The sequence below is a fragment of the Condylostylus longicornis genome, unplaced genomic scaffold, assembly GCF_029603195.1.
Source record: "Condylostylus longicornis isolate FDR11 unplaced genomic scaffold, ASM2960319v2 ptg000085l, whole genome shotgun sequence".
Taxonomy (NCBI): domain Eukaryota; kingdom Metazoa; phylum Arthropoda; class Insecta; order Diptera; family Dolichopodidae; genus Condylostylus; species Condylostylus longicornis.
Window position 1 is genome coordinate 300,939 of NW_026578053.1, and position 27,192 is coordinate 328,130.

Below are 27,192 nucleotides of genomic sequence, written 5' to 3' on the forward strand. Positions count from 1 at the left end.
AGTCAACACTAAAAGTTTAAGAACTGTCATAATATTTATAAACAAAAATCAGGCTGGTTGGTGTATTTTGTTTGAAATCGGACCGTTTCTATAATCATAAGCATTCTATTTGTTTTGTATTCGCTAATCGCTACTTTAGCAAAATAATAGATAAGTAAAAATGGAGGAATTTGTACGAGGTATGCCGAAAATCGAACTGCATGCACATTTAAATGGCTCTCTCACAACAAATATGTTGGAGGAACTCGCTGAAACTAAATTTGGCCTGGGAAGCCCAGAATGCGAATTTTATAAAGAGAAGATTGCAGATCTGCGAAATTTTTCTTCTAAGAACCTTTCCGAGTGTTTTAAAATATTCAAAATATCACACGAATTAATTACCAATTTAGATCTTTTAAAGAAAGCCACTCTTTTAGTCATTCAGAAATTCCATTTAGATAATACTGTGTATTTGGAAATTCGAACAACTCCAAAAAGATGTAAGGAATTTACAAAGTTGCAGTATTTGGAAACAATTATTGATTCAATTAAAGAAAGTCAATCAACATATCCTGAAATTACAGTCAAGCTATTACCAAGCTTTGATCGAGCTAGAGGTATATTAGATGCCGAAGAAACTTTAGAAGTAATTTCGCAGTTAATTGGAAAATTTCCAAATACAATTGTTGGATTAGATATTAGCGGGGATCCATCAGCTGGTTGCTTCAAAGATTATAAGCCTTTACTTATTAAAGCTAAACTTTTAGGGTTAAGACTTGCATTGCATTGTGCTGAAATTGATGGTATTGAAGATGAGACAAGGGAAATGATTGAATTTGGTATGGATAGAATGGGTCATGGCACGTTTATCAAGGATGAAAATTTAGATTTATTGAAAAAGAATGATATTTGTGTTGAATGTTGTTTAACAAGTAATATTAAATGTGGTACTGTAAAAAATTATGATGATCATCACTTTAATGAAATGTTTTTCCAACACAAAATACCAGTAGTTATTTGTACAGATGATTGCGGAGTGTTTGATACAGATTTGTCGAAAGAAATATTATACGCTGTTGATACATTTGGGCTTGATAAATTTGATTTATTCAATTTATGTAAGTTAGGAATCAAGTATTCGTTTACAAGTGATGAAACTAAGGCAATAATAACCAACAGAGTTTCTGCGTATTTTCAAAATTGTAAATTTTGATTGTGTACCCACATTTTTTCGAATAAAATTAACTATTTTAGGTATGTTTTTAAGACAAATTAAGTTTTAATGTCAGTATATAATTTTTGATTTTCTTCTATATGTTGTTTAATTTTTATTATGCGATTTTTTTCCCAAACCTCAACTTGCTGTTTTACGTATGGAATTACATCTTCATACTTGAAGTAATTCTCTTCAGAACCATCAATAATTTCTATTTGTGTTTTATAATTATAGTCTGGTTCATAATCGTTAATACGCAGGAAATGATCAAAATGGAATGTAATACTTTCTTCTTCAATTCCAGTTAAAATTTCTTCAATTTCAACGTGATCTTTTTTAGTAATTTCGGGCATATCTTGAATATCGTGCAGGGCTTCATAAAAAAATTGAATTTTTTCTGGAATAGGCTCTTCCTTAATTTCGTCTGTTTCACGTTTTTTTTTTAATTTAATACTACTGTATTTTTTTAAAGTTTCCTTACGATCTTTTAATTTTGGTGGTTTTAAAAGCATTTGAACTGTGTTCATAGAAGTAGTAATACGATTTTCTATTTCTACTGCTTTTTTTGAAATTGAAGTATCAACTTTTAAACGCCTACGGTATTTCAACATTGTAGAATCTCGGATTTTTTTTGGAATTTCGTCAATTTTTGCTGTATAAAATATTTTTTTAATATTAATTATGATGTAAGTATGCACACATTTACAAATGCATATTTGGTTTGCTTGCTTCAACACTGACATAACAATTGATTTAAATTGGACATTTTGGATTAAATAATTTTATCCAGTTAGGTATAGTATTATTTTATAATTTATTATAAGCGATATTTTTCAAGCTAGAGAAATAATTTTTTGCACAAAAAATGTTTTAAGTGAGCTTATTTTTGAATATATGAATCAGAAATCATGTCACTGTTGCGGCAAATGAGCTAAGTAATAGATACATATATTTTAAATTTACCTAATAAATTTAATAAGTATTCCCAAATGATAGTGGTTTGATCTTTAAAACTAACATCTTCCTTCATCGACTGTCTGATACTCCAAGGTACAAGTTTTTTGTAGAGTACTTCAACGAAAGCTTTTATAGTTCTTAAATTTGTTGAAGCGACAGATTTGGCAAGTGGTTCATTACTTAAATGTTGTGTTTCTTTTTGCAATTCCATATTTCTATTTAACATAAATGTTTGTTTAATGTCTTTTATTCTAATTAATTGGCCCGTTGCATTATAATGGCAATTTTTGCTCTTTACCAAAATTTGATTATACTGATTTTGCAAGTTTGCGTGGAATATTAAAATAGAATTCAAATTTATGAATTGGGTAAAAGTTTTTGATTCTAAGTCCTTTAAAGCCGAATTGAAAGATGTTGCATTTGGAAAGCAAATTAATACAGGATGACGGGAATTAACAAAATGTTTTTCATAAAATTTCTTAATGGCCCAAACATCATCCCGATTTCTTTCAAGAACGTTTTGGGAGGAGCGTTTCTCAATTGAATCCCGATAATTTTCTAAAGCACCATCATGTTTTTTGTGTAACCAATCATGTTCAATTCTCCATTTTTCATCTTTTAGCAAATATTGAAAATTTTGGAGAATAACAAGTTTATTTAGTTTATTTTCAATGCAGATAATATTCATACTAATAATAGTCATTTCTTTTTCTAGTTCTTTCAATTTATTTCTTAAATCTTTTGTTATTAAATAATTTGGTTCAATTTCATATTCAACCTCTTTTAATTTGTCATAATACATTTTTTGTAATTTGAAAAAGAAATTGTTAAATAAATTTTTCATTTTTTCTATATTTATATAATATAATAATTGTTTCTCATCGACTGATTTTTGTTCCAGTAACTTTTGTTGAATGCACCAACAAATATATTTTTTTCGTAATGCGGTTTTAAGTAAATGGGCTGAGGAACGACGAAAAATTTTTGTTACAGGTCCCTTTTCTAAATCTTTAATATATATTTCATCTAAATCAGAGGCATATTTTGGTGTATATTTTTTAGAACCCTTAAGTCCCAATTTCACTTTTGATATATTAGTCAACGGGACAAATATACGATCACGAATACCTTTACGATTTTCATGAGAGAAAGTATGAAATTCATATATGACATTTTTTATTTCTTCAGTTTTTTGTCCAGCGAAATGTACTACTTTATAAGGATCTTCTTCATTTTCATGCAGTGGTATTGGTATTGCTTTAATACGTGTACGATTAGTTTCTTCAAATGGTATGACCGACTTTCGTAAAAAATCAAGTGGAATTTTTTTATTAGTAGCCATAAGGAAGCTTCCACTGTCATTGGTGAAATTTGTGCAAATCGAACTATCTAGTGAAGATAGGCATGACTTTATGCTTTCTAATTCATTTGTGAAATTTTTTATAATTTCATTTTTGTCCAATAAATTTGACACTTTTTTGAATTGCATCCCTTGCGCTTCTTTATCTGGGCTTTCAGTTTCAGAATTTTGGATCTCCTCAATCAGCAGATGGAAATCGTCAATATCAGGAAAACAAAGTACCGATTCATATTTGTTGTGATATTGTTCTAATATATTTTGTTGTTCAATGTCTTTCTAAAACAAAAAGTAACTTCAGTTAAACTACATTTACAAAATATGTACTTTTTTAATAAATAAAACAACTTTACCGTTTCAATTTGGTTTTCTGTTGTTTTAGGAGGATTATTTTCTTTGTATACAATTGAAACTGAGTTCTGATTATTGATTTTGGATGCAGAGATTTGTTTAAAAATATTCTTTAATTGTGTATTTGCTTTATTAGTAGTTTTTTCAAAATTATCTGAATTATTAACTTGGGATATTTTGGGATATTTTGGCTTGAATAACACTTTAAGATCTTTATGTTGTGTCGCTTGATGATGTTCATGATGATGACGCGTTTTCAGAAAAGTCATAAAATTTTTTTTAGGTTCACCTAGCTTCATTGGAATATTTTTATCACTTTCTGGACATTTGAGATATGGTAATTTAGTATGTTCTTCTTCTAAAATGACCGATTCAGATACTTGTTCGTTTAAATCACGGATATTATTAGGATTTCGTTGTAGTGTTGACTCACGAAATCGAGGTGCTGGCATATATTTAAACTTAGTCAATGTATTTTTTGCAAATGGAGTGCAATTAGATCTTGGCAAATTTTCTTTTGAAAGGAGTTCGCAGTCAATTTTTGCAACGTTTTTATATTCTTTAGGTACCCAATCGGAATCTTCAGACTCAGATGATTCTCGACAAAAAGATAAATGATTCGATTGCTTCGGTTTATACGAAATACCTAAATATTTTAAGCGTTGTTTTCGTTTCTGACGTCTTACATCATTTTTAAATTTCTTTTTATTTCGTATGTATTCTGAGATGCTTTCTATATTTTCCATTTTTGCGAGATGATAGTATTCAGTAGAATCCGATATCTTTGTTTTATCATCACTAAATATATAATTATATAAATTAAATTTTTTAATTTTGTTAGCTTTAGGCTTTTTACATTCAATATTTCGTTTTACAACAAATTTATATTTCTCGCCAAATGGTTTAGCGACTTCTCTTAAAGGATGCACCGCTTCAGTTTTTCGTGCTGGTTTGAAAGTAGAAGGATAAATTTTTGATTTTTGAAAATTCGACCTATTATGCGACGCGTTGTATTTAGGAGTTTCTGTATTAAGCTCTTTCAAAAACGATGAACCTAGCCTAGAGCAAACTTAAAATAATATGTAGAATTAATTTTAAATAAATAATAATTCTAAATAACTTTCTTATATCATTAAGTATATTTTTCTTATATCTTTCAGGTTATTTTATAGGTAAATAAAAAACCAATGGAATAACATTTAGATATTTTTATCTTAGAGATTTACCTTTCCGGTTAATATTGACTTCAACAGATTTATCCGTTTTCGAATATTTATCGCAAATTTCGTTTCCAGTCCGATAATGAAACCCTTCTAAGTAATATTTTTCCCCTTCCCGTTTAATTTCAATATTGTCATCATCTTTATTGGATTGTTCTGAATTTGAAAATTCTGATAAACTCATTGAAAAAAGTTTGGTTTCCTCTAATTGTGTTGGGGTTCCTATATTATTGAAGAAACGCTTACGTAGTTTGCATTTTTCAAAATCAATAAATTTCAATACTTTCATTTTATGTTTTAACTTCTTCATTTCAGGTAGGGTGCATGGAAAAATTTTAGTCTTTTTTTCGGTTAATTCTGTGTTTAATGTGTCAGAATTAAATGACTTCTTATTGTAAAATTTATTGAAAGTTTCTTCTGCGACAATTACTGTTTTATTTTGTTTGAAATTTTCTGCAGTTTTCTTCTTAATTTTTTCGATTTCCGCATTATATTCCTTATTTCTCTCAATTAAATTTCGATACCGGCCCTCCCTTTGTTTCCTTTCCATTTTGATAATAAAACGATTGATTGGTTTCTTTTCGGTACGATAAAGTGGTCCGACATGAAAACTTTCTGAAGAATCTGAAGATAACTTATTCAGTTTTGAAAATTCAATAGGATCTCCATTCGAATCATATGATATATTAATGCTAAAATAAGGTGGTATTGCAAATTTATCAATTTCATCTTCTTCCTTGCATATTCTATCAATATTCTTTTTCGTTTGAATTCGATTTGCATAACGTTTTATTTTCCGGTATTCTCTAATATTTTGAAAGTTTTGTTCGTCATTTTTATATGTATTTTGGTAGTCTAAACCATGATAATCTAAATTGAAAGGATTTTCCAAATCGATTTCGATGCATCTATTTTCTTCTAAAGGTTTACGTTCTTCACTTGATGTTTCTACATTATCAGCTAATTCAATAATTCTATTGATTGAATTCTGTTGAAAAAATTTTTGAAAATTATTTCCTTTGAAGTTTCGATTTTTTAGGGAACCAGGTTTCTGAATATTTTTAGAATGTAAAATGTAAAGTTGGTTATATTTTTTAAATGACTTATTTTTCTTATCGATCCGACTTTTATTTTTGTATTTTCCTATTAACTTATGCTCTGAATCTATTGCTTCACTTTCAGAGCATGCAGAAATATGTTTCTGATGAAGTAATTTAAAAGCTTCTTTCGTATCTGTTGGGGAAGTTTCTGCTTTAGATTCTGTTTGCATAATTTTCGATTCACCTTTTCTAATTGATTCGATTTTTTTTGACTCAATTGAATTAGTTTTGCTACTTTTACGTTGATTTTCCTTTTTCAGTAAGGAATTTTGTGCAAAACTATGTGTATTTGATAAATTGTCCGCATTTAGTTTATCTGGAAATACAATAGTTTTTATTGAAATTAAGCTGGCTGACTGACTTGAGTTTAATTTATAAGTTGATCCCTGTTTTTTCATTATTTTTTTTTTTTAATTTAAAATCCAAATTTCACAAATGTTTTTGAAAGAAATTTTATTTTGATAAAATAAATTGTTTGATTTTAAATATGTTTTTTGATTTATAAGTATGAACCTACTACATAATTATTTACAATTATACTTGTGCACATGCTTTAATTACAATCGAATCACTAAAAGAAAGTCATTTTGACAATAAAAAATAAATTTATGCACATAAAAAATTATAAGAATTTTACAGAGAAAACAATTTTCTTGAAATTTTAATCACGTGTGTTGTTGATAATATTTGTTAACATTTCCGCTCATTTTTGTATAGTACTTTTATGGTTTTGGTGGAAATAACGACAAAATAATAAAAATTTTTATTTACTTACCTTTGTATAATGTGCATACATACGTTCGTATAACAGTCCACATATTTGAAAATAAATAATTGCCAATTTTCTTTTTCAAAAAAATATTTTTTTTTTAAATTTCAATTTCAATTCAATTCGTTTCTCTATTGAACAGTTAACATATTCCAATATAGTTTGTTTTTCATTTTTCAGAATTCCAGTTGTCATTACATTCCAGAAATGTCATTTTTTTCAACTCTTTTTCGTCTCCATATTTATTTATTTTTTGTTGTTTTCTTTTTTCAAGTCTGCGATAAAATAATCATCATCAATTTTACCATTGACGTTCAACTGACAGTTATTAAAAAGACTTGGGTGTGAACGGTTTAATGCGTGTTTAATTGTAATTGAAACAATAATACAAGTTTTTTTTTTTTGTTAGTTTTTATTTCATTCATTAAAGGTTTATTGTGAAAGAATTGACAAAAGGTTATTGTGAAAGAAATATTAATATTTTTTTTTAAATATTATACATAAGGTATAATACATAAATACATATGCATGCGTATTATGTTTATTAATCTCCTATAGATACCTATATTGAATATTTACAAAATTCATAAGTGAATAATTTTAGATTATATTTACCTAATGTAATATATGTATGTGTTAAGATTTGTGTATAATATAAGGAATTTAATTATATTACACATCCCACATTTCAATAAATTAATTTTACCTGTTTAGTTATTATATTTTTGGCTACATATCTGTATTTCATATTTTTATAAATGTATATATGTATGTATGATATAATGTTTATTAAAAAAAGAAGCTTATAAATAAATAAAATTTGTAATTGAAAAAAAGTGCATACCTAAAAAAATACGCATTAATAAATTTTTAATATTTCATAATTTCTTGGAAAACATTAAAAAGCAATTTAAATTTACCAATACTTGTTAGAAAAAATATAAAAAAAAAAATAGGAAATTTTGTGATAATTAAATTGTGAATCATTGCAATTCGTTTTATTTACATATCAATTTAACATAAGTGTAGCTGCGTATATATTTCTAATTTATAAATTATAAGTTTTATACTAATATAACTAAAATAAATGTACCTGCACCTACTTACCTAATAAAATTACAAATACGTAGCCACGAGAATAATATGTTTGCATGTGGAAAAGTAGGTATAGGTACCTTTGAATATTAAAAAATATAAAAGTCGTGAATTTAAATGAAGTCATAAAATTCTAATTAGAATTAATCTTTTTTGTTTACCCACCTATACTTATATAATACAAAAAATTTTAATTTCCATTTTTTGTTATTTCAACTGGACTCTATATTTACTTATCTACTTGAATCTAATCAATATTACTTGCTTATTTGTATGTGATACTTAGTCTTTATAAAAATATTAAAAAAAAAAATGAAATAAAATATTTTATTTGTTAAAACAAAAGAATATTAAAATTTTCAAAAATATTTTCTTAATTATAATACATATATACTTATATATATATATTTATATTTTATTTATTTACATTTATGTATACCTGTATAATTATATATATATACTTATATATACATAAATTTATATTTGTACCCATACTTAAAATAAGAAAAAAATTAGTTTATAGCCAGGTGATACACCTTTTAGGAATAAGAGAAAAATTAAAAAAGGAAAATACATAAAAATGTCCTCAATATCAATTTCAAAAATTTTACCAACAAAAAGATCAAATGCTGATATTGAACATGAACATTTGGAAAAATATATTGTAAGTACCTCATACATATTATGTACTAATTGCAATTTTATAATATAATAACTATGTAGATAATAAATTCAATCATTTATTTTAAGTTTTTCTAAAGTAATTTTCATTAGCTTATATGCTTATATATATATTTGCTTGGTGATAATATTATTATGCTTTTTCTGGCACTGATTATGCTTGGTTCTGGTAAATGCTTTAAATCCAATTAAGTAAACATATTTATTCAAACTGTTTATTAAGTGCCTTTCTATACTTATAATTATATTCATTTACCTATTATTATTAATTAGTATATATAATTAGTATATATTATAATATATTAGTAATTACTTTTCATATTTATTTTTCAATTTATTTTTAATTTAATTATGGTTATAATTTAATAACAATATTATTATTATAAATATAATTTTATTAACGTTAAGTTGTTAAAGTTTAAAATATTGCCTATTATTATGTACACAAAATACTTAAGGTAAGGCATGGCATTAGATGGGGTTTTGCGAATAGAGTCCCATCTGACATTAGAGCTTGCTAGTATACTTCACTTTCTATAAATTGGTGTTAACTATATTAATAAAAATTAAAGAGTAACTACTTATTTCAGAATCTAAATTTGTTAGAATCTAAAACATTTATAATAAAAAAGTGAGCATTTTTAATAAGTTTTTAATCTCATTTTATTTAGTTCCCCTAAGTTGATTGTATTTTGTTTCATTCACTAAAATTTCTAAAATTTTGTAAATTACATAGTATTAGAAATAATTTGTAATTATAATTATGTAAGTAATTGGATATTATTGCATTTTCAATTTGATAAGATTTTCAATATGATGTGATAAGTGTAAATATCTGATATGTTGGTAATGAAATTAACAAACTCAATTAATTTATTGAAAATCAAATTATTATAGATAATATGTATGTATAAAGTTAATTAGATACCTGGAAATATTTTTCAATTATTTATGAGAAAAAATTATGAGAAAATTCATTATCTAATTTTAAATGGTAATTATATCCGTATTGTGACATACCGGGAAGAGCCATTTTTATTGATAAACATTTGTTACTACTTACATAGTTACATTACATTTGTTACTCGTAAGTAATGAAATTTATTACAACTATTTATACACCACTTTATTTTTATTGATCAGAAGGTTTAAATTACGTATATATATATATATGGGTGAAAATTTAAAAGTTAGCACATTTGCGTCACAAAAAAGTAAGCTTAAATAAATACTTTTTTAGAAAATAAATCAAATTTTAATTAATAAAATAAAAATTATAAAATCTTTAATTTTAAATAAAAAAAATTTTTAGATTGCAAAAGTAAGTATTTTTGGAAAATTTTGGAAAATTGTCGGAGCGCGTTTTCTGTTTTCATATAAATGAAACTTGTCACAGACCACATTTTTAATTTTCAATTTAAATTTTCATGAACTTCCCCCACAGAAGGATATATTTTAAATTACATTGCAAAATTATTTCATTATTTTTAAATAAAAATCAAAAATTAGTTTTTAAGTTTTAATTTATTTTAATGTAATTTTAACAGAAAAAAAGTGTGTCACTAGAATTGTTCAAATGCGTTACTTCAACTATGTTACATCATAAAATTTTTTAAAATTAATCATTTTTTTAAATATTTTGGCATCATTATTTGTTTTAAAGAATACGTAATAAGTCTGTTCGGGCTAGTGGTGAATGTTGTTCCAAACACATCGCTGGAGATAGTTTGAATTTTTTTTGCCGTGAATGTAAAACGCTTTTTTCAACTGTGTTACGTGGTTTTTGTTTAAATATTTTTTTTAAAAATTCAAAAAAGTGGCATATTATTAAGCAAACCAAGTAAACTAACCAACTGTATACTTTAAAATGCAAAAATATGTTGTAGTTTTATGTTAATATACTTTTTATTTTAAAATATTCTACTGCGTTACTGTTCAACTGTGTTACTAAATTTAAGTAACACTACTGAAGACATGGTAAGAAAGTTGATTTTTAAGGCAGTTTACTCTAAGTTGGTGAATAAATTCTTAATAATTTTACATACAAATAGGCGATAACATATTTTATTGATTATTATACAAAATGCCACTATCTATTTATATTTTAAATATGTATATTGTTAAAAATGCAAATGAAAAACTTAACCGAATATATACAACTTCATCGAGAGGAAAAAAGTTAATATCTTAGCATATTAAACAACAGCATGAAATTTACTGTTTTTGTTTTAATTTTTTTTGTTAATATACTGAAGACTGAATCAAATTTTTCAACAGTGTTACTATATTTTCCACTGCGTTACTGTTTTGTCACAAAAAAAATCAAAAAAAAATATTGTTTTAAACTTTTTTCTTCAAATTTAAGCTCTTAATTTTTTTGTTATGGACATTTTTAGAATAAAAAATTAATTTCTAAAGCAGTTATGTAAAAATTCCTGCAAGAAAAAAACTATTAAATAGTTTTATTTTAAAAATAAAAACTTTAAATTTAAAATTAGTAACACAGTTGAAATAACTTATAATTTATTTTTTTATAAAAATGATTTTTCAATATTACAGAATAAATTTATTTATAACTTTAATTACAAATGAGAGTAAAATATGAAAATAATAATTTCCATTGAAGAGATCGAAAAATTTAAGATATTTTTATCGGTAACGTAGTTGAACTAAATTCAAACCTGAGCTTACTTTTTTGGTTATAATTTCTAAAATATTTACAAAACCTCCAGACCACTTGAGGAGATTGTACATTATATATTAGGCAACTATAAAAAAATTATTTTAATAAAAAATTCTAAAAAAATAATTTGGAAAAAAAAAAATTCATTTGTGCAAACTTTTAAATTTTGACCCATATATATTACGTGATAATCAATTGTATTTGACTGTTACAAAGAGCAGGTTAATATTCTAATGCATTTTTAAAAATTTTATTAAATAAAATAAGAATGGTACTTTCTTTTTCAAAATGTATAAGTATTTGATGTATTGTAATTCAATATATTAGTTTCCAAGTGTTCCAGAAGAAGTACTTAAATGTGAAAAGTCTTTTTGTTGTTATTTGGTAAACATTTTTACATTCGAAATAGTTTTTTCGGATACTTTTAATTCTTGTGTTTTTTATTTTTCGTTACGTTTTACAAGAAATGATGAAGATTTCAAGAAAACAATATGGTTGGACTAATATGGTTGATATTCAACAAATTCAGCTCGTAGCTGTATAAAGCGTTTGGACGTTCAAGAAAATAGAATTGATTTAAATTACTAAAAAGAACGTCAATTAAATTTATTCTTACTTTGCTTACGTCTTTTAGGTGCGTCATTCGGAAAAGGTGTGTTAGTGTTTTTTTTGTTTTCAAATATAATATACACACACACACATATTTTCCCCTTTTTAAATTAATAATTTTTCAATAAGTAATTTGCAATAAAGCTCGTTTTATTTTATTTTTTAATTTCTTTATCTAATCTTTGTTTCGTAGTATGTATAGGTATAAAATATCTGGAAAAGTTTCATATTTTTATTTGTAAAATGATGATAAAAATAACTTTATTACCTATAAGTATATAGGTAACATTTTGTATCCGATAAGTGAGTGCATATCAGCTTACCTTCTAATAAACTCCTTACTCATAGGTGTGTAATAATTTCAAAACATAAAAAGTTTTTTTTATTAGCATTGTATATAAAAATACTCCACCATTAATAATCTAAGGTCGCATAAGTGTAATTGATAATGTTATACTTAAAATAACAATAAAAATGTATTTTTATTAATTGTTATAGCTAATTTAAAAATTTTGCTCACATTGAAAAATTTTCTACTGAATTATGAAAGTAATATAGTTAAACTTTTAATAATACAAAATAAAATTTTTAAGATCACGTCTAAGTCAACGCAAAATTTGTATTTTAACTGATTTTGTAGCATATTTCTGAATGTTTAGAAAAATATTTACTCATAATAAATAAACTCATTTACTTACTCATAGTAAATAATGTTTTCTCTGTCTGCCCGTCCTGTTTTCTGTTTATAAAATTCTTACAACACTCTTTCAGATGGAAGAAAGAATTTTATAAACAGAAAAATCATGTATTAATTTTGTAATATGGTTAATTTTATTCGAATATTTTTGTTTGCAATACAATATGGTTATTTAAATGTAAAATTATATATTTATATGGTTCATATGTATGTATGTATGAATGTAAGTACAAGCTCTAAAAATCAAATGGTTGAATCGAAACATGCTACTCGTACACAGGGTAATTATTAAATGAATGCCTTTTTTGTGACATTTTGAAATTTGAAAATTAATAGAAGACAAAAAAAAATCATGCATTAAAACAATATATTCAAAAAGATAAATAAGGTAAAGTAAGGTAATTTCGTCATGTTAAGGGACTTTTTCGGTTTTTTAACGATGTATTTCGAAGAGTTAATGTGTGTGCAACAAAACTATAATTTTTTGTTAGTTTGGAATGTTGACAAAATTATTTTTAACTTTTTCAGACAGTTACTTTGTGAATTATTATATTTTTTTAAATTTTAAAATATCTCCAAAAGTCATGTAATTTCGTCAGCAAAAACTTTGAGTTTTTAATTTCGTCATGTGGAGTTGCTAATTTCGTCATGGCAAAAAAAAACTAGGTTTCAATACAGTTCATTGGACTAAAATAAAAAATAATGCAAATTTAAACTGTGTATATCATAATTAATAACTATTCGGTAACAATTTTGAAAAAAAAGCATGACAAAATTTGAACAATTCAAAAACTATGTAAAATTTTAATTTCGTCAGCACCCTATTTAAGTATTACATTCCGCCGCCTCACAAAATATGATTGTAAATAAAATTTTAGTAAAAATTAGTTTTAAATTTAATAGTTTTTTTTAGATATTGTACAGAACTGTTATATTTGTCAAATTTAACATTTCAATTTCCGTTTTTCTCGTGTTTTTATCATTATTTGTAGAAAAACTTTGCCAATCTACATTTTTCGTTACTATTAAAATAGATTGTACCGGTAATACCTGAATAAAATATAACTGACGAAATTTTATATTTTGGCTAGAAACACTGTAAATAAAAGTTCTGCATTCAATTTTTTTTAATATTTTAAGTTTCAAAAGTAAATATTCATATTTTAAAATGTTTTAATAAACCACTCAATTTCGTCATTCTGACGAAATAATCTCCAACTCCAAACAATTTGGTTGGTAATTTCGTCACTTAACTTTTATTTTTTAATATTTCACTTTTTCAATTTTTTTCTTATTAATAATGTTTTTTTAAGTTTAATTTGTCAAAATATAAGCAAATATGTAAGAAATTACACATATTTCAACAGATATACCCTTAAGAAACTTTCTACTTTTCTTAACGAAAACACTAAGAAAAAGCAAAAATTTGCCCCGGTTATTTTTTTCAGTAATTAAGAATGTCTTTTAAAATTAATTTATTCTAATTTTTTAAAATTTAAAAACGGATCTTCTCACTTCAAGTATATTTAAAAACAAAAATGTTTAAAGTTTATTGAAAATAGATGGGGTTTCCTAATATTTGACAAATATGTGAAGGAAGTGCGACCTATGACGAAATTAAATGCACTGACGAAATTACCTTACTTTACCTTAAGTATATGAATTATATATGTAATAAAGTAGATATTAAACACTGTACCTCATTATAGTTTTATGCTTATACAATTTAGAACATATGTACATGAATATTAACACCGAAAAAACTTACTTCCGTTTATTTTACTTATTTTTTCGAGAAAAGTTCAAATTTTCATACATATTCTATATATACGTTGTTTTTACACAAATGTACAATATATGGCAAGTTAAAGCAACTGATCGCACGTTCACATAAGTACATACATATACGTGTATATGTATATTCTAATATTTTATGTTCACAACATCAGTAACAACTACTAACAATAAAGTAAGTAAATATTGTAGTAACAGAAGTATAATACTTATACTGTTGTGTATATAATTGGTGGTATCTTAAATTCAGGTGAATGCCTCCGCAAAAACATATACTTACATACTTATATTTAAAGCAAAACAAAAAAAAAATACCTACATAAGTAATAAAAAAATTTTTTGTTTTTGTAATAAAAGTGTTATACATATAATATTACATCCCATTGCATCATATTTCGTTGCTCTTTATAAAATTATTAATAATTAAAATAGAGTTGCCAAATCATTTTAAAAAAAAACTTCAAAGTCTGTTTTTTTTTATATGGAATTCCAAAAATTTAAAATATCTTACAAACGATTGCAAAGGTTGATTTATGGAAAATTCTTATTATATAATTTATTTTAAATTATTAGAAAATAAAAATTGTAAGGGAAGAGTTCGACGAGAACGTCATAATCTTACTTTTAATGCACAAAAGGTATCAAATTTTTATGACAAATAATTAAATTGGATCAGACTCCATTTATTTGTGTACGAAGTCACAAATAGTTCTGCGAGAAAAAAACAAACGAGCATATTAACCAAGTTATGACTAATGACGTCGATTATAATAATAAAATTAACGATGTTATTCAATAATAAAAATTTTAGGTAATCTAATGAAATCACTTTAGTCAGATTCATAGTATAATTAGTAGTAGTTCACATTTACAACTTCAAATCAGTTTAGAATTATTCGAATTGTACCAAATTTCGTTAAATTATTAATTTTATAATGGAAAGTCCAAATAACTTGGATTTTGTGCTAAGTCGAAATATGCATTTTTGTTTTTTTTTGCAACAAAAATATTTCACGATCATATAAATATGTAGGTGTAAAAAGTGTTCTGAACGTAAGTTCAAAAAATTGTATTTATTTATTGTAGAGGTACAGTCAATTTTTCATGTATTAATAATACCTCAAATGGAAATTGTTTTCAAAAAAAGGTAATTAAAATTTTCAGCCTTTATAACATTTTCTTTTGAAATCCCTTCTTCCCGTGTTACTAGAAATCATAAATTCATACAAAAAAAAATCCCATTCCATTTCATTTTTTTTTGTTTTAATTTTATTTCTTTTCATTTTCTAAATTCCTCTATCATTATACGAATTCCTCTATTAAGGTACCACATATAGGTACCTTAATTTACATTTATTAATTCTATACAATAAACAATGTTATTCGAGAATGATGTTATGTACATATAATATTGTTATACATATTATAATGAACGTGTATACATAAATATATTTAATAAAGCCCAGCATCCTTAATTTCAAATTCATTAAGAATAATATTCTTTGTTAGTATTTTTCTTCTTTTGCGTACTCATGTGAAACATTCATAGTTTTTTGTTTTTCTTTTTTACTTTGCTTTTTGTATAGAATTACAATTTTTTTTTTATATTAATTTCTCTTTCTTTCTTTTTCTTTATTGTTATACCACCATCACTTTTTGTGACTTCATAATTTCACATTGATAATGATTACTATAACGATAGTGATGCTGATGTATGCACGTATATTTACTATTTTGTATATATAGTAAGAGTTATACACATAATATAATATTATATAGTAATGAGATGAGTAAAATATTATAGATTTAAAGGGAAGATGAAATAAAACAAAAAAAAAGCACTGAGAATCTGAGACCGGAAGTGCAATAAAACTTTACTAACTATGTACGTATTGTGTTTATGTGATATATTATGTACTATGTTATGTATGATATATTTGTGTTATATATAGGTATTTACATGTAATATACTCGTACATAAATATACATTCATTATAATGTTACTTATTATTGTGTTCTTCTTATGAATTTTAAAAATTAAATATTACTGATAAAATAATTCCAGATACAATTTCAAATATTTGTTACAAAATTCGATGTTATTGAATGTAATGAATTTTTGAACGATAAATGATATGAACTTTATTTATTTTACATAAAGTTTAAGGTACTGTTTACATATACAAAAAAATCTATGATAAAATCCTATGACTATATCTACATATCACACTGAAATTAACAGACAGAGTTCAGACTTTACGTCAGAATTTAACAATTATAGCTAAAATAAAAATCAACTGATCTCAGTTCAAAAATTTCGGGAAAAAATACTTAATTGTTGTCATTGAAAAGATCTGACAATAAATCTTGTGAAAATACTTATTAGTAATTGTTCGCCGCCAGGCATAATCTGATATAAAACCGTGTTTATATATGTTTCCGTCTTCCACCAGGCTCAGATTAATTTTTAAATTGCGTCGTATGTACATATGTAAATAATTCCCAACAGTTTATCGTTAGAAAATGATAACGCAGACAAAATTAGTCTTACTATTATTATCATATATTATGAATTATGATATATAGTAGTAGTGCATTATTAACATAATTATTTTCATATTGAGCTCTAAATTTTTGAAACTCCTGAGAATGTAATATATAATATGTATAAATCTTACTTCCAAAATGAGTATGTCTTAAATGCTTTATTTTATTATGTAAACAATCAAACAAGATATGAGTACGAAAAACAAATTGAATTTGGAACTAGACTGCGTTCTATAAAATATTTTTGATGTGCAAGAAAGTTTTTTTACTTTAGGCTGAAACGGATACAAAATAAATAAAATCTTAAAAATTTTTTCTTCAATGTTGCTATGTATATCAAATAATTATTTAAATAAAATACTTAAACTAAAATGAGAGCAGAATTAAAAAGGCACTGTTTTTTATTAAAACGTTGCTATTGTGAGTGAAACACACATTTTATAAAGTTTATACTTATGGCAAAATTTTGTAAAAAAAAATCCATTAAGAATCAAGAGAGAAACACTTATGATTTATTCTGCTCAGCAAGATTTTTGAACACCTGGCGTTTTCTTGATCCTTTTAAGAGGTTCAAAGAAAGATTTTGCTATTGTTGTATTTTTAGTTATTTTTATACATTATTAAAGGAAATGACATCTGCCATACAGATGGTCGATCGTACTTTATCTGTCATGTTATTCCTTTCAATGGTAATTTTCTTTGTTACCTGCTTTTTGTTTTGCTCTTACTTTTTATATTTTATTTTATCAATATGAAATTCTATAATTTTTTTTTCTAAAATAGCTCCATGCACATGCACTTTCCTTTATTATATTAGAATAAAATTTTTTTATTCTAATATTGTTAACAAGAATAGAAATAAAATTTGTCATCGTCGAATATTAAAAAAAACAATAATAAGTTTGAATAAACTTCTTCGTTTGCACTAAATTGTAAACGCGAGCCCTTTGTGCAAAAATTATAAAAAAAATCACTTCTTGTTTCTTTGCCTTTAATCTGTATAAGAAAATTTAAAGAATAAAAGAAATTATATCAAAAACAGTTACAATAACAAGCTAGATTTTAAATGAATTTTCGAAAATATTTTGTATATGCAAGCTCAACGCATAATTTGTCATAAAAATTAAAAATTTTTGGGTGTCTTTGCTTTAAACTCATGATGAGTTGGTATTTCTTCAAATTTCCTAAAATCATTAAAATTTTTCAAATATATTTTTCTAATATAGTTCATGCAAGCACTTTATTTAAATCAATGCAATTGCATTCCAACTTTTTTGACAAGTATGCTATTGCAGCTTAAAATAAACTGAAAACTTACGAGTATACTATCGGCTTATACCTTATTTATGTAAACGTAATTAGCATAAAATTACAAAATATTGTTTTAAACACTTTAAATGGAAGGTGCAAAACTTAAATAGGCTTTTCAACAGCAAATATTTTTGTTCAATCAGGTGTGAAAATGGTATAAACAATTATAAAACATGTGAAATAACATTTTGTTTTGTTAAATATACTGACATACATACAAGTTATCACCGTCTTTAGTTACATATTCAAGTGGTATCAAATTACATCTTCAGTACGATACTAATTTCTGTTCACATGAAAATTGCTGACACAGCGTCTGCAATCGAACATGTTTAAACATGAAGAAATTACGAAATTATCGTTCCCATCAAAAATGCTGACGAAACGTCTATAATTTTGCACGAGGCCGGAAATGAACTTAATTTTAATTACTATAAATACTGTTAGATTTTAAGATATGATTTAGTCTAAAATTGGTGTTAATAAGAATAGAATATTATAATTAAACTATCAATTCGAATTTAAGTAATTGTAAAATTTAATTTTTAAGTAATAGTTGTGACATTGTGTGAAATAAAATTATTTTTTTATAATCGAATCAAGATAGTTTAATAACTGGCGCCCAACGTGACTTGAATCGTGAAATCGCAAAACTCTTCGTTAAATTTTAAAAGAAAAGAAGAAAAATAAGCATATCGCGATAAAAGTGTACCCAACTATAGTGCGCGTATTGTGGAAATCCGAAGTGAAATAAAAAGAAAAAGGAACTGAAGCAAACCGTACTTACAAAAAAGTGTTGAAGATTGTGCCGCATTACTCACCAAGACTCAAACAGATGAATTACGTTTTTTTCCTGTAAGTAGTTTTTCATTACACTTAATCTTAAAAACTTAACTGAGGGAAACTAACTGCATCTCACTGAATAAGCTTTAAAAATATAGAAGCTTCGTTAATTTTAAAAAAATTAAGATTTAAAAAAATTGAAGTGATAAATGAAAATTAAATTGAAAATTTGAAAAATTAATCAATTAACCGATAATAAATTGAAAAATTAAAATTTAACCAATAAATATTTAATACAAAAAATAAAACAAAAGTAATTAAAAATTTAAATGAAACCAGTAAAAAATTAATAAGATTAACCAATTAAATTTTATATTACCAAGAAATATTTAATTAAAAAATAAAACAAAAGTAATCAGAAATTTAAATAAAACCAGTGAAAAATTAATAAGATTAACCAACTAAAAACTTAAATTTAACAAAAAATTTGAAATTAATCGACAAAATTTGAAAGAAAAATATAATTTAAAAGTTTAAAACCGCGTAATAGAATAATTTAATTAGTGAAATTACCTTAATAAAAAGTTAAAAATGGAACAAATAATGGAAGAGCTCAAAAAATTAAATGGAGCCATCAATGCTCAAATTGAACAAAGCAAACGGTTTGAAATTCGCCTAGCAAAACTAGAGGCTCAGTTCAATACACCACAACCGCAGGTAACAAATTTGGCAGCACCGAAAAGTGAAGACGACCTGAAACAAATATCGAGACTTCCGGACTGTGTCAAAGATTTACAAACCTTTGATGGCGATGCAGTGCAGTATGTATCATGGGTGCACAGCGTAGAATCAATTCTACGAGATTACGAAGTTGTCAGAAACAAACCCATATACAGAGCAATATTACAAGCTATTAGAGGAAAAATTAGAGGTAGAGCAGATGCAGCTCTAATATCGTACAACCTGTTCGACGAAGAATGGGCCGCAATCAAGCAGTGTTTGTCCCTGCATTATGCCGACAAACGGGACATACGCACATTGGAGCACCAAATGAGCACACTGACACAGGGAAGATCAACCATAGATGAATTCTACGCCAGAGTCAACCATCAATTCTCCCTCATAATCAATAAGATCAAGACCGAGAATTATACAAAAGAAACTATAGACGTACTGATAGAATCACAAAGAAACAGAGCACTGGACGTATTTATCCGAGGGCTCAATGGGGAATTGTCCAGGTACTTGATGCTTCAGAAACCGTCAACTCTGCCAGAAGCATATTCAACGTGTCTAGAGCTCCAGAACTATAGTTGCCGAAACTTCGCTATACACAACAGGAATGATAACAACAGAATCACTGTACCATGCAACAAAATGTCCATGAAACGACAACAACCAAGTGCTGGGAACCCAAGGTCGTATCAACCAGAACAGCCATTAACAGTGGAACAACGGAACTTGGCTTACAACATTCAACATCAGAGAGAATCGCAACCTCCACCTAGACCGCCAAAACCGTTAGAGAAGATGGACGTTGACCGATCCATACAAACACGTCAGGTTAATTATATGAACCGGCCAGACAACTACAGGGGAATATACAAGAGGCCACCATCAGTAGGCAACATGCCTAGCAATAAGCACCAAAGGCTATTCAATATGGAAACACTTGAAGACGACGTAGATGACCACCCAGAAGAATGCAGCGAATATGACGAAGAACCAGCATATGCAGATGATGAGGTTCAAGAAGTAAATTTTATGACGGACGCCTTTCAAGCGTTCCTTACTTAGAATTCAAGACAAAAAACAACCAGCTCCTAAAATTTCTAGTCGACACAGGAGCTAATAAAAATTTTGTAAGAGAAGAGATCGCGACAAATGCCAAACCAACAACAAAACCATTCAAGATACGTTCAGCTGGAGGAGATATAACAATCACCAAGAAGATCGGAGGAAGATTTTTTCAGAGTCTGGGAAACAACACCTTCATTGAATTTTTTGTTTTGCCAGGATTGAAGACCTTTGATGGTATAATTGGAGACGACACGCTTAAGAAGCTCGAAGCCATTATAGACAGAAAGAACAACACCTTAAGGATCAAGCCAGATATAAAAATTCCGTTAAAGGCAAAGGCATCAGCTCAAGTCAACACCATCGAAATCGGGGCAGACCGTTTACCGAAGGCAATCCAAGAAAAAATTATGGGAATAATAAGGAAATACGAGAAAATATTTGGCCCAATAAACGACAGGGAAATAATAGACACACAAGTGAAAGCAGAAATTAAAACTACTACTGATGATCCCATATACACCAAGTCATATCCATACCCAGCCAATATGAGGAAGGAAGTAGAGGAACAAATCAAAAAGCTGCTAGAGGATGGAATTATCCGCCCTTCGAAAAGCCCTTACAACTCACCGATCTGGGTAGTAGCCAAGAAACCCGACTCATCAGGTGTGAAGAAGTATAGAATGGTTATCGACTTTAAACGACTTAACGCAGTAACGGTACCAGACACATATCCTATACCGGATATTACAAGCACACTAGCAAGCCTAGGCCAGGCCAAATTCTTTACAACATTAGATCTGACATCCGGATTCCACCAAATCATGATGCACAAAAAGGACATTCCCAAGACGGCTTTTTCAACAATGAATGGAAAGTACGAATTCCTAAGACTACCATTCGGGCTGAGGAATGCGCCTTCAATATTCCAACGCATGATAGATGATGTTCTAAAGGATCAGATAGGCAAAAGCTGCTACGTATACATCGACGACGTTATCATATATGGAAAAACGGAGGAGGAACATTTAAGGAACATTGAAACGATTTTTAGCATATTGGAAAAAGCTAACCTGAAGGTCAACCTGGAAAAAACAAAATTCTTCAACACCGAGACAGAATTTCTTGGATATATAGTCACAAGCGAAGGAATTAAACCCGATCCCAGAAAAGTGGCGGCCATTCAGAACATCATGCCACCGACAAATTTGAAGGACCTAAAATCATTCTTGGGACTCACATCATATTATCGCAGATTTATTCAAGATTTTGCAAAAGTGGCGAAACCACTAACGAGCTTAACAAGTGGCAACACGAGCAAACACTTAACTGGAAGCTTTATGATACAGCATACCAACGAAACCGTTCACATAAAAGGTCAGAAATTTACAAGCGAATCTGCCACCACGTCGCAAGTTTTACCACCTGTTCTTCAAGAAAATTTAAAAGAAGGAGATATCAAGCTAAGCCTCGACTACATTCACGATCTTCATATCAGCAACACAAAACAACTTCAGAAGCTAATACCAAGGAGCCAACTCTCTATAGCATCCGATATTACTATAGGACTCGTCATCATTGCAGTCATCATCATTTGGGTCATCAAGAAAAACATCAGCAAGGTTGTGAGAAAACGCACTCCAACAGTGGTTCCTACTATAGAGATTCCGCAAATTTCAGTCATAGAAGCACCAAAATTCCAGCTTGATCTACGGGACGCAGATCTTTGAAGGGGGAGGAGTTATCACCGTCTTTAGTTACATATTCAAGTGGTATCAAATTACATCTTCAGTACGATACTAATTTCTGTTCACATGAAAATTGCTGACACAGCGTCTGCAATCGAACATGTTTAAACATGAAGAAATTACGAAATTATCGTTCCCATCAAAAATGCTGACGAAACGTCTATAATTTTGCACGAGGCCGGAAATGAACTTAATTTTAATTACTATAAATACTGTTAGATTTTAAGATATGATTTAGTCTAAAATTGGTGTTAATAAGAATAGAATATTATAATTAAACTATCAATTCGAATTTAAGTAATTGTAAAATTTAATTTTTAAGTAATAGTTGTGACATTGTGTGAAATAAAATTATTTTTTTATAATCGAATCAAGATAGTTTAATAACTTACATATACATAATTAAGTAAATATAAGTTGCTAATGAAATTACAAAAACGTTTAATTGATATTTTATATGTTGCAAAATTTTAGTCGTGCCACATTGGTTTTTAAATTTATGTTTTTCAATTAAGTATGTACAACATGTTTTTCAGGCATATTTTATGTATTATAAAGAAAACAGAAAAGAAACAATATGAAATATTGCGTAACTAGTTTCCTATAAGTAATGTCATTAATTTTCATTATAAGTTCAAATAAAAGTAATTCAAATATTTTTAATTTAAGTACTTAAATAGAATTGTAAAATTTCGATCGAAGCTATTTGAGACTTCTGTATTAGTTAGTTTTTATTTTGGGTAATACGTCGATAAAATCATACAACTTGCCCTCTGTAGCACCCCATTTGATCTACAACAAGTTGTTAAATGTCAACTTATGTTAAATTTTTAAAATTTGGATAAATTATACACCAATAAGTACTTATACCATATAATTTACAAGTATAAATTTGAAAAGATAAGAATTGTTCCCTATCTCTCTTCACTATCCTTGTGAAATATTCGAGTTGAGATTAGTGAAAGAGTTGTAAGGCATTTCAAAACTTCATTATACCAATGGACTGTTATATTTTCTAACCATATCAAATTTTTTATAAACGTAAATCACAGAATTTTAACAGGGATTTCTGGATCTGAATGTGACTTTTTGGATTTCAATCCTAGATAAATCCTGACTGTTCAAATTTTGAATAACATTTGCATATAACGTACATACTTACTATTATAAGAAAAACAAAATATGTGTGTACGGAATTGTAACTGTACGAATAAAGATAGAGTGATGTTTGTATTTATTTTAGTAACTATACTTTTATATACAATTGATGTATAAAAATTAGATGAATAAATTATATATAAAAGGTATAATAGGTAAATTAATTTAACTAGTTCAAAAACTAAAAATTTATGTTCACATAAAATAAATAGTTCATAAACAAAATGTTATTACTCACGCGATTTATCTTTTAATTGTTTGAATTGTTTTTGTTTAATGAAATATTTTTATATCCTATAGTTGACTTGTAAAACTCATCAATATTCATATTAAATTTCTTCTTCCTCTTCAATTCTTTAATGTATATATATATGTGTGTGAGTATAGCATTTATCATATCGTCATACTTATTTTATTTTTTCATTTTATAAATTGCTTTCTTTATAATAAAAATAAACTCTGACACAACTTTTGTAAAATTAGATGAAACCCTAAACTTAACTTACTTATAAAAAATAAATTTTCCGTTTTTTTTTTTTTGTTTTATTGCCTTTTGGTTTCTATATCATTCTTGTTTATTTGGTAATTGATTTCAGAAATATTTTTTTATACTTTATTTACAAATAAAAAATGAGAGTAAACGGAAAAAAAATTTATAAGTTATACTGAATTTGTATCGATTTTAAGATATTTTGTATGAAATTGCACCATCTTTAAAATGTTTATGTAATGTGTATTTAAGTATATATAAACTTAATAAAATTACCTTCTTAAATATCAAGTTAGAATGTGTCGTAAAACGAGCTATGGATATTTATAAGAGTTTTGAATTTGAAAGGTTGTAAAAGAGAAATGATATACAAAAAGGGATCACACAACAATAATAGATAAGTAATTCAACATTTTACTTTTCTTAAAGAGAGGATTCGAAATTATCTCATCTTATTGTTTAAGATAGGTTATTCCCGTAGGTTAAACTTAAAAATTATAAATACTTATGTTATTTCAACTTTTTTAACATTTGGAATTGTAATGTAATACGATTTGAATACACGATTGATGTTGCCATCACAGAAGGAGAAAGCCGCTAAATTTATAAGTAACAAAATTTACAACATAAAATCCACTAGAATCCACTAAATGTATACATACGAGTACCATGCTGTTTAATTACAAGAAAGAATACAAATTTTGAATTTACAATATCAATATCCTAAAACACAAAATCATTTATGAAAAATATCACAATATTTGTAAAATAATTATATAACAATATAAACCAAATTGTATTGGTAAATTATGAGAGTTATGTATTTGAATAATATTGCTTAAAATCTGTGGTTACTTCAAAGCAAAATACCTGTGTTTAGATGACGTTTTTTGTGTTAATGATATTGAACGTATGTCTAATACTGCTGGAAGAGTTGTCATGAATTCGCAGTTAATGACAAACTATCGTGACGTTTTATTATTATTTATTGTATTATAATATTTGAACGAAAGTCAAAAAACTCAAAAATATATCAATTTTTCTTTTTGCTTTATTATTATTTTTTCGTTAATCCAGTAAAAAGAAAAATCGCCAGAAATCACTAGGTTACCAACTTTCTTTTCACATTTTGTAGTTGTACTTTTAAAAATTCTTGTAGACATAGCGATATTGTAGTTGTTAAAACGGCATTTCCGCACATAGGAAATAGTAAGATTTTTTTTTAAAGGACAATTGAGGCTGATACATACATTTTAGATGTTTTACAACTTATGCTCATGCAATATAATATTTTTAAAAACTGAATGTGAAAACTATTTATTTAATTACTCAAATTTTATAAGTTAAAAATCTATATTCTAAAATCTTTTGTTTATATATATCCTTATAAGGAAATATTGAATGAAACTTTTAAAATGTAGAGAATACAAGTAATCTTTTAAAATCATTCCCATATTTTTTCTGCAAATAATAAATACATATATGACTGCAATATTTGTATTTAAATAAAAAGTATGAAAGTTCACGGCAATGAATACAATATGAAATTCTGAAGATAAAGAGAAAATTTCAAGGTGAAATTGAAGTTTCATTTATTTTAAGTTCAAGGTAATTTTGCACTTTTTCCTCGCATTTTTCTTTTATAATAATAATAATATGAAAATGCTTTCATTTCCTCTTCATTTTATATTCTAATATAGCTTTTCATTAACAGCTGAATGGAAAATAATGCAGAAAATATAGGTATGTTTAAGATCTTGTACGTATTTATAATGATGTATTTTGATTCCTTTTAAAATGTTGTGTAGTATGGTCTTAATCGCCTTAAAAAAAATCATTATTTAACCTCAAAACAACAACACAATAAATACTTACGGTAATGATTTTAGGTTGGAAATGCTTTTCTCTTTAAAAATAAAAAGTAGTTCTTACTACTTATATAAAAAAAAAACATTTATTTTTAATAAAATTTATGGCGTATACAACTGGAGGGAAGAGGACGAGAAGAAAGAAAAAGATTACTGTGAACTATGACGAATCAATAGAATGCAGAATAAGCAACGCATGTAATGAGGGCACGTGTTGCATTTGGTTGAACATTCCTTTTTAATTTTTTTCTTTTCAAAATGAAAACAATATAGTAAAATGGAATATTAAATGTCATTAAAGTATAAAAATGGAAATAAGTTTTCAAAAGAAAAAAAAAAAAAGAAATAAATAGAATGTTAAATGCATAGAGTGTTGCATTTTATATTGCAAAAATGGTGAAAACATTCAATTTTATAACCATAATAACAATACTTAATATAATTATGTACTTAAGTAATTAAAAATAGAAATGAACAAGTAAAAGTTTTTAGTATTAATGTGTACTTATAAAAATGGATTTTTTTTTTTTAAGTTAAAAGTTGAAATTAAATAATTGAAAATAAATTTAATAAATTTTAAAATGTATTTCAACTTGCGCCATAATATATGCAATTTTTTCATTGTCATTCACTATATATCGTTATAACGGTTTTAATATTTTGGGATCTTATCTCACGAAATTTCTTAGAAACGAGAGAAAACTGTTACTTCTACTTAACTTCGTTTTCGTGAGTATTTAAAGTTAAAAAGTAATACGTACATTATTTTGACACATCCAATTTGAAACTTTTATTAAAACAAAATAAGAAAATTGTGTTTGTTTTTGAAATTAGAGTTCTCTGATTACAAAACGTTTTCATTTGATCAAAGCTTCCTCTGAAAATATTGAAATATTTATAAACGCCCTCAATAGCATAAATTTCTATTATTGGAAAAATTTCGAAAAAAAAAACAAAATTTTGTCCTTTCAAAATAAACCAT

General features: G+C 26.3%; 3 protein-coding genes across 10 annotated transcripts in view; 2 read left to right on the forward strand and 1 right to left on the reverse strand.

Moving 5' to 3' along the window:
- Positions 1-61: 61 nt before the first annotated feature.
- Positions 62-1,245, forward strand: LOC129613640 (adenosine deaminase-like protein). Its single transcript, XM_055527783.1, has one exon. The coding sequence runs from the start codon at positions 161-163 to the stop codon at positions 1,190-1,192; it is 1,032 nt and encodes a 343-aa protein (XP_055383758.1). The 5' UTR covers positions 62-160; the 3' UTR covers positions 1,193-1,245.
- On the reverse strand, positions 1,226-7,049 carry LOC129613639 (uncharacterized). Of its 2 annotated transcripts, XM_055527782.1 has the most exons (5): positions 6,956-7,049; positions 5,087-6,496; positions 3,863-4,929; positions 2,159-3,788; positions 1,226-1,847 (listed from the first exon to the last, which is right to left on the reverse strand). In XM_055527782.1, the coding sequence occupies exons 1-5, from the start codon at positions 6,996-6,998 to the stop codon at positions 1,252-1,254; spliced, it is 4,746 nt and encodes a 1,581-aa protein (XP_055383757.1). In that variant the 5' UTR covers positions 6,999-7,049; the 3' UTR covers positions 1,226-1,251. The 2 variants fall into 2 exon arrangements, with proteins under 2 accessions (XP_055383757.1, XP_055383756.1); XM_055527781.1 differs by lacking the exon at positions 6,956-7,049 and having other exon boundaries at positions 5,087-6,598.
- A 237-nt stretch (positions 7,050-7,286) lies between these two features.
- Positions 7,287-27,192, forward strand: part of LOC129613643 (huntingtin-interacting protein 1) — a 42,578-nt gene continuing 22,672 nt past the window's right edge. For 2 of the 7 annotated variants that reach the window (XM_055527792.1, XM_055527786.1), the window contains exons 1-2: positions 7,293-7,454; positions 8,561-8,708. In XM_055527792.1, coding sequence (XP_055383767.1) covers positions 8,625-8,708 — 84 coding nt within the window. In that variant the 5' untranslated portion in view covers positions 7,293-7,454; positions 8,561-8,624. Of the gene's footprint in view, positions 7,455-8,560; positions 8,709-19,111; positions 19,222-27,192 lie in introns of those variants that run through there. The other 5 variants (XM_055527788.1, XM_055527787.1, XM_055527789.1 and 2 more) reach the window with 5 other exon arrangements.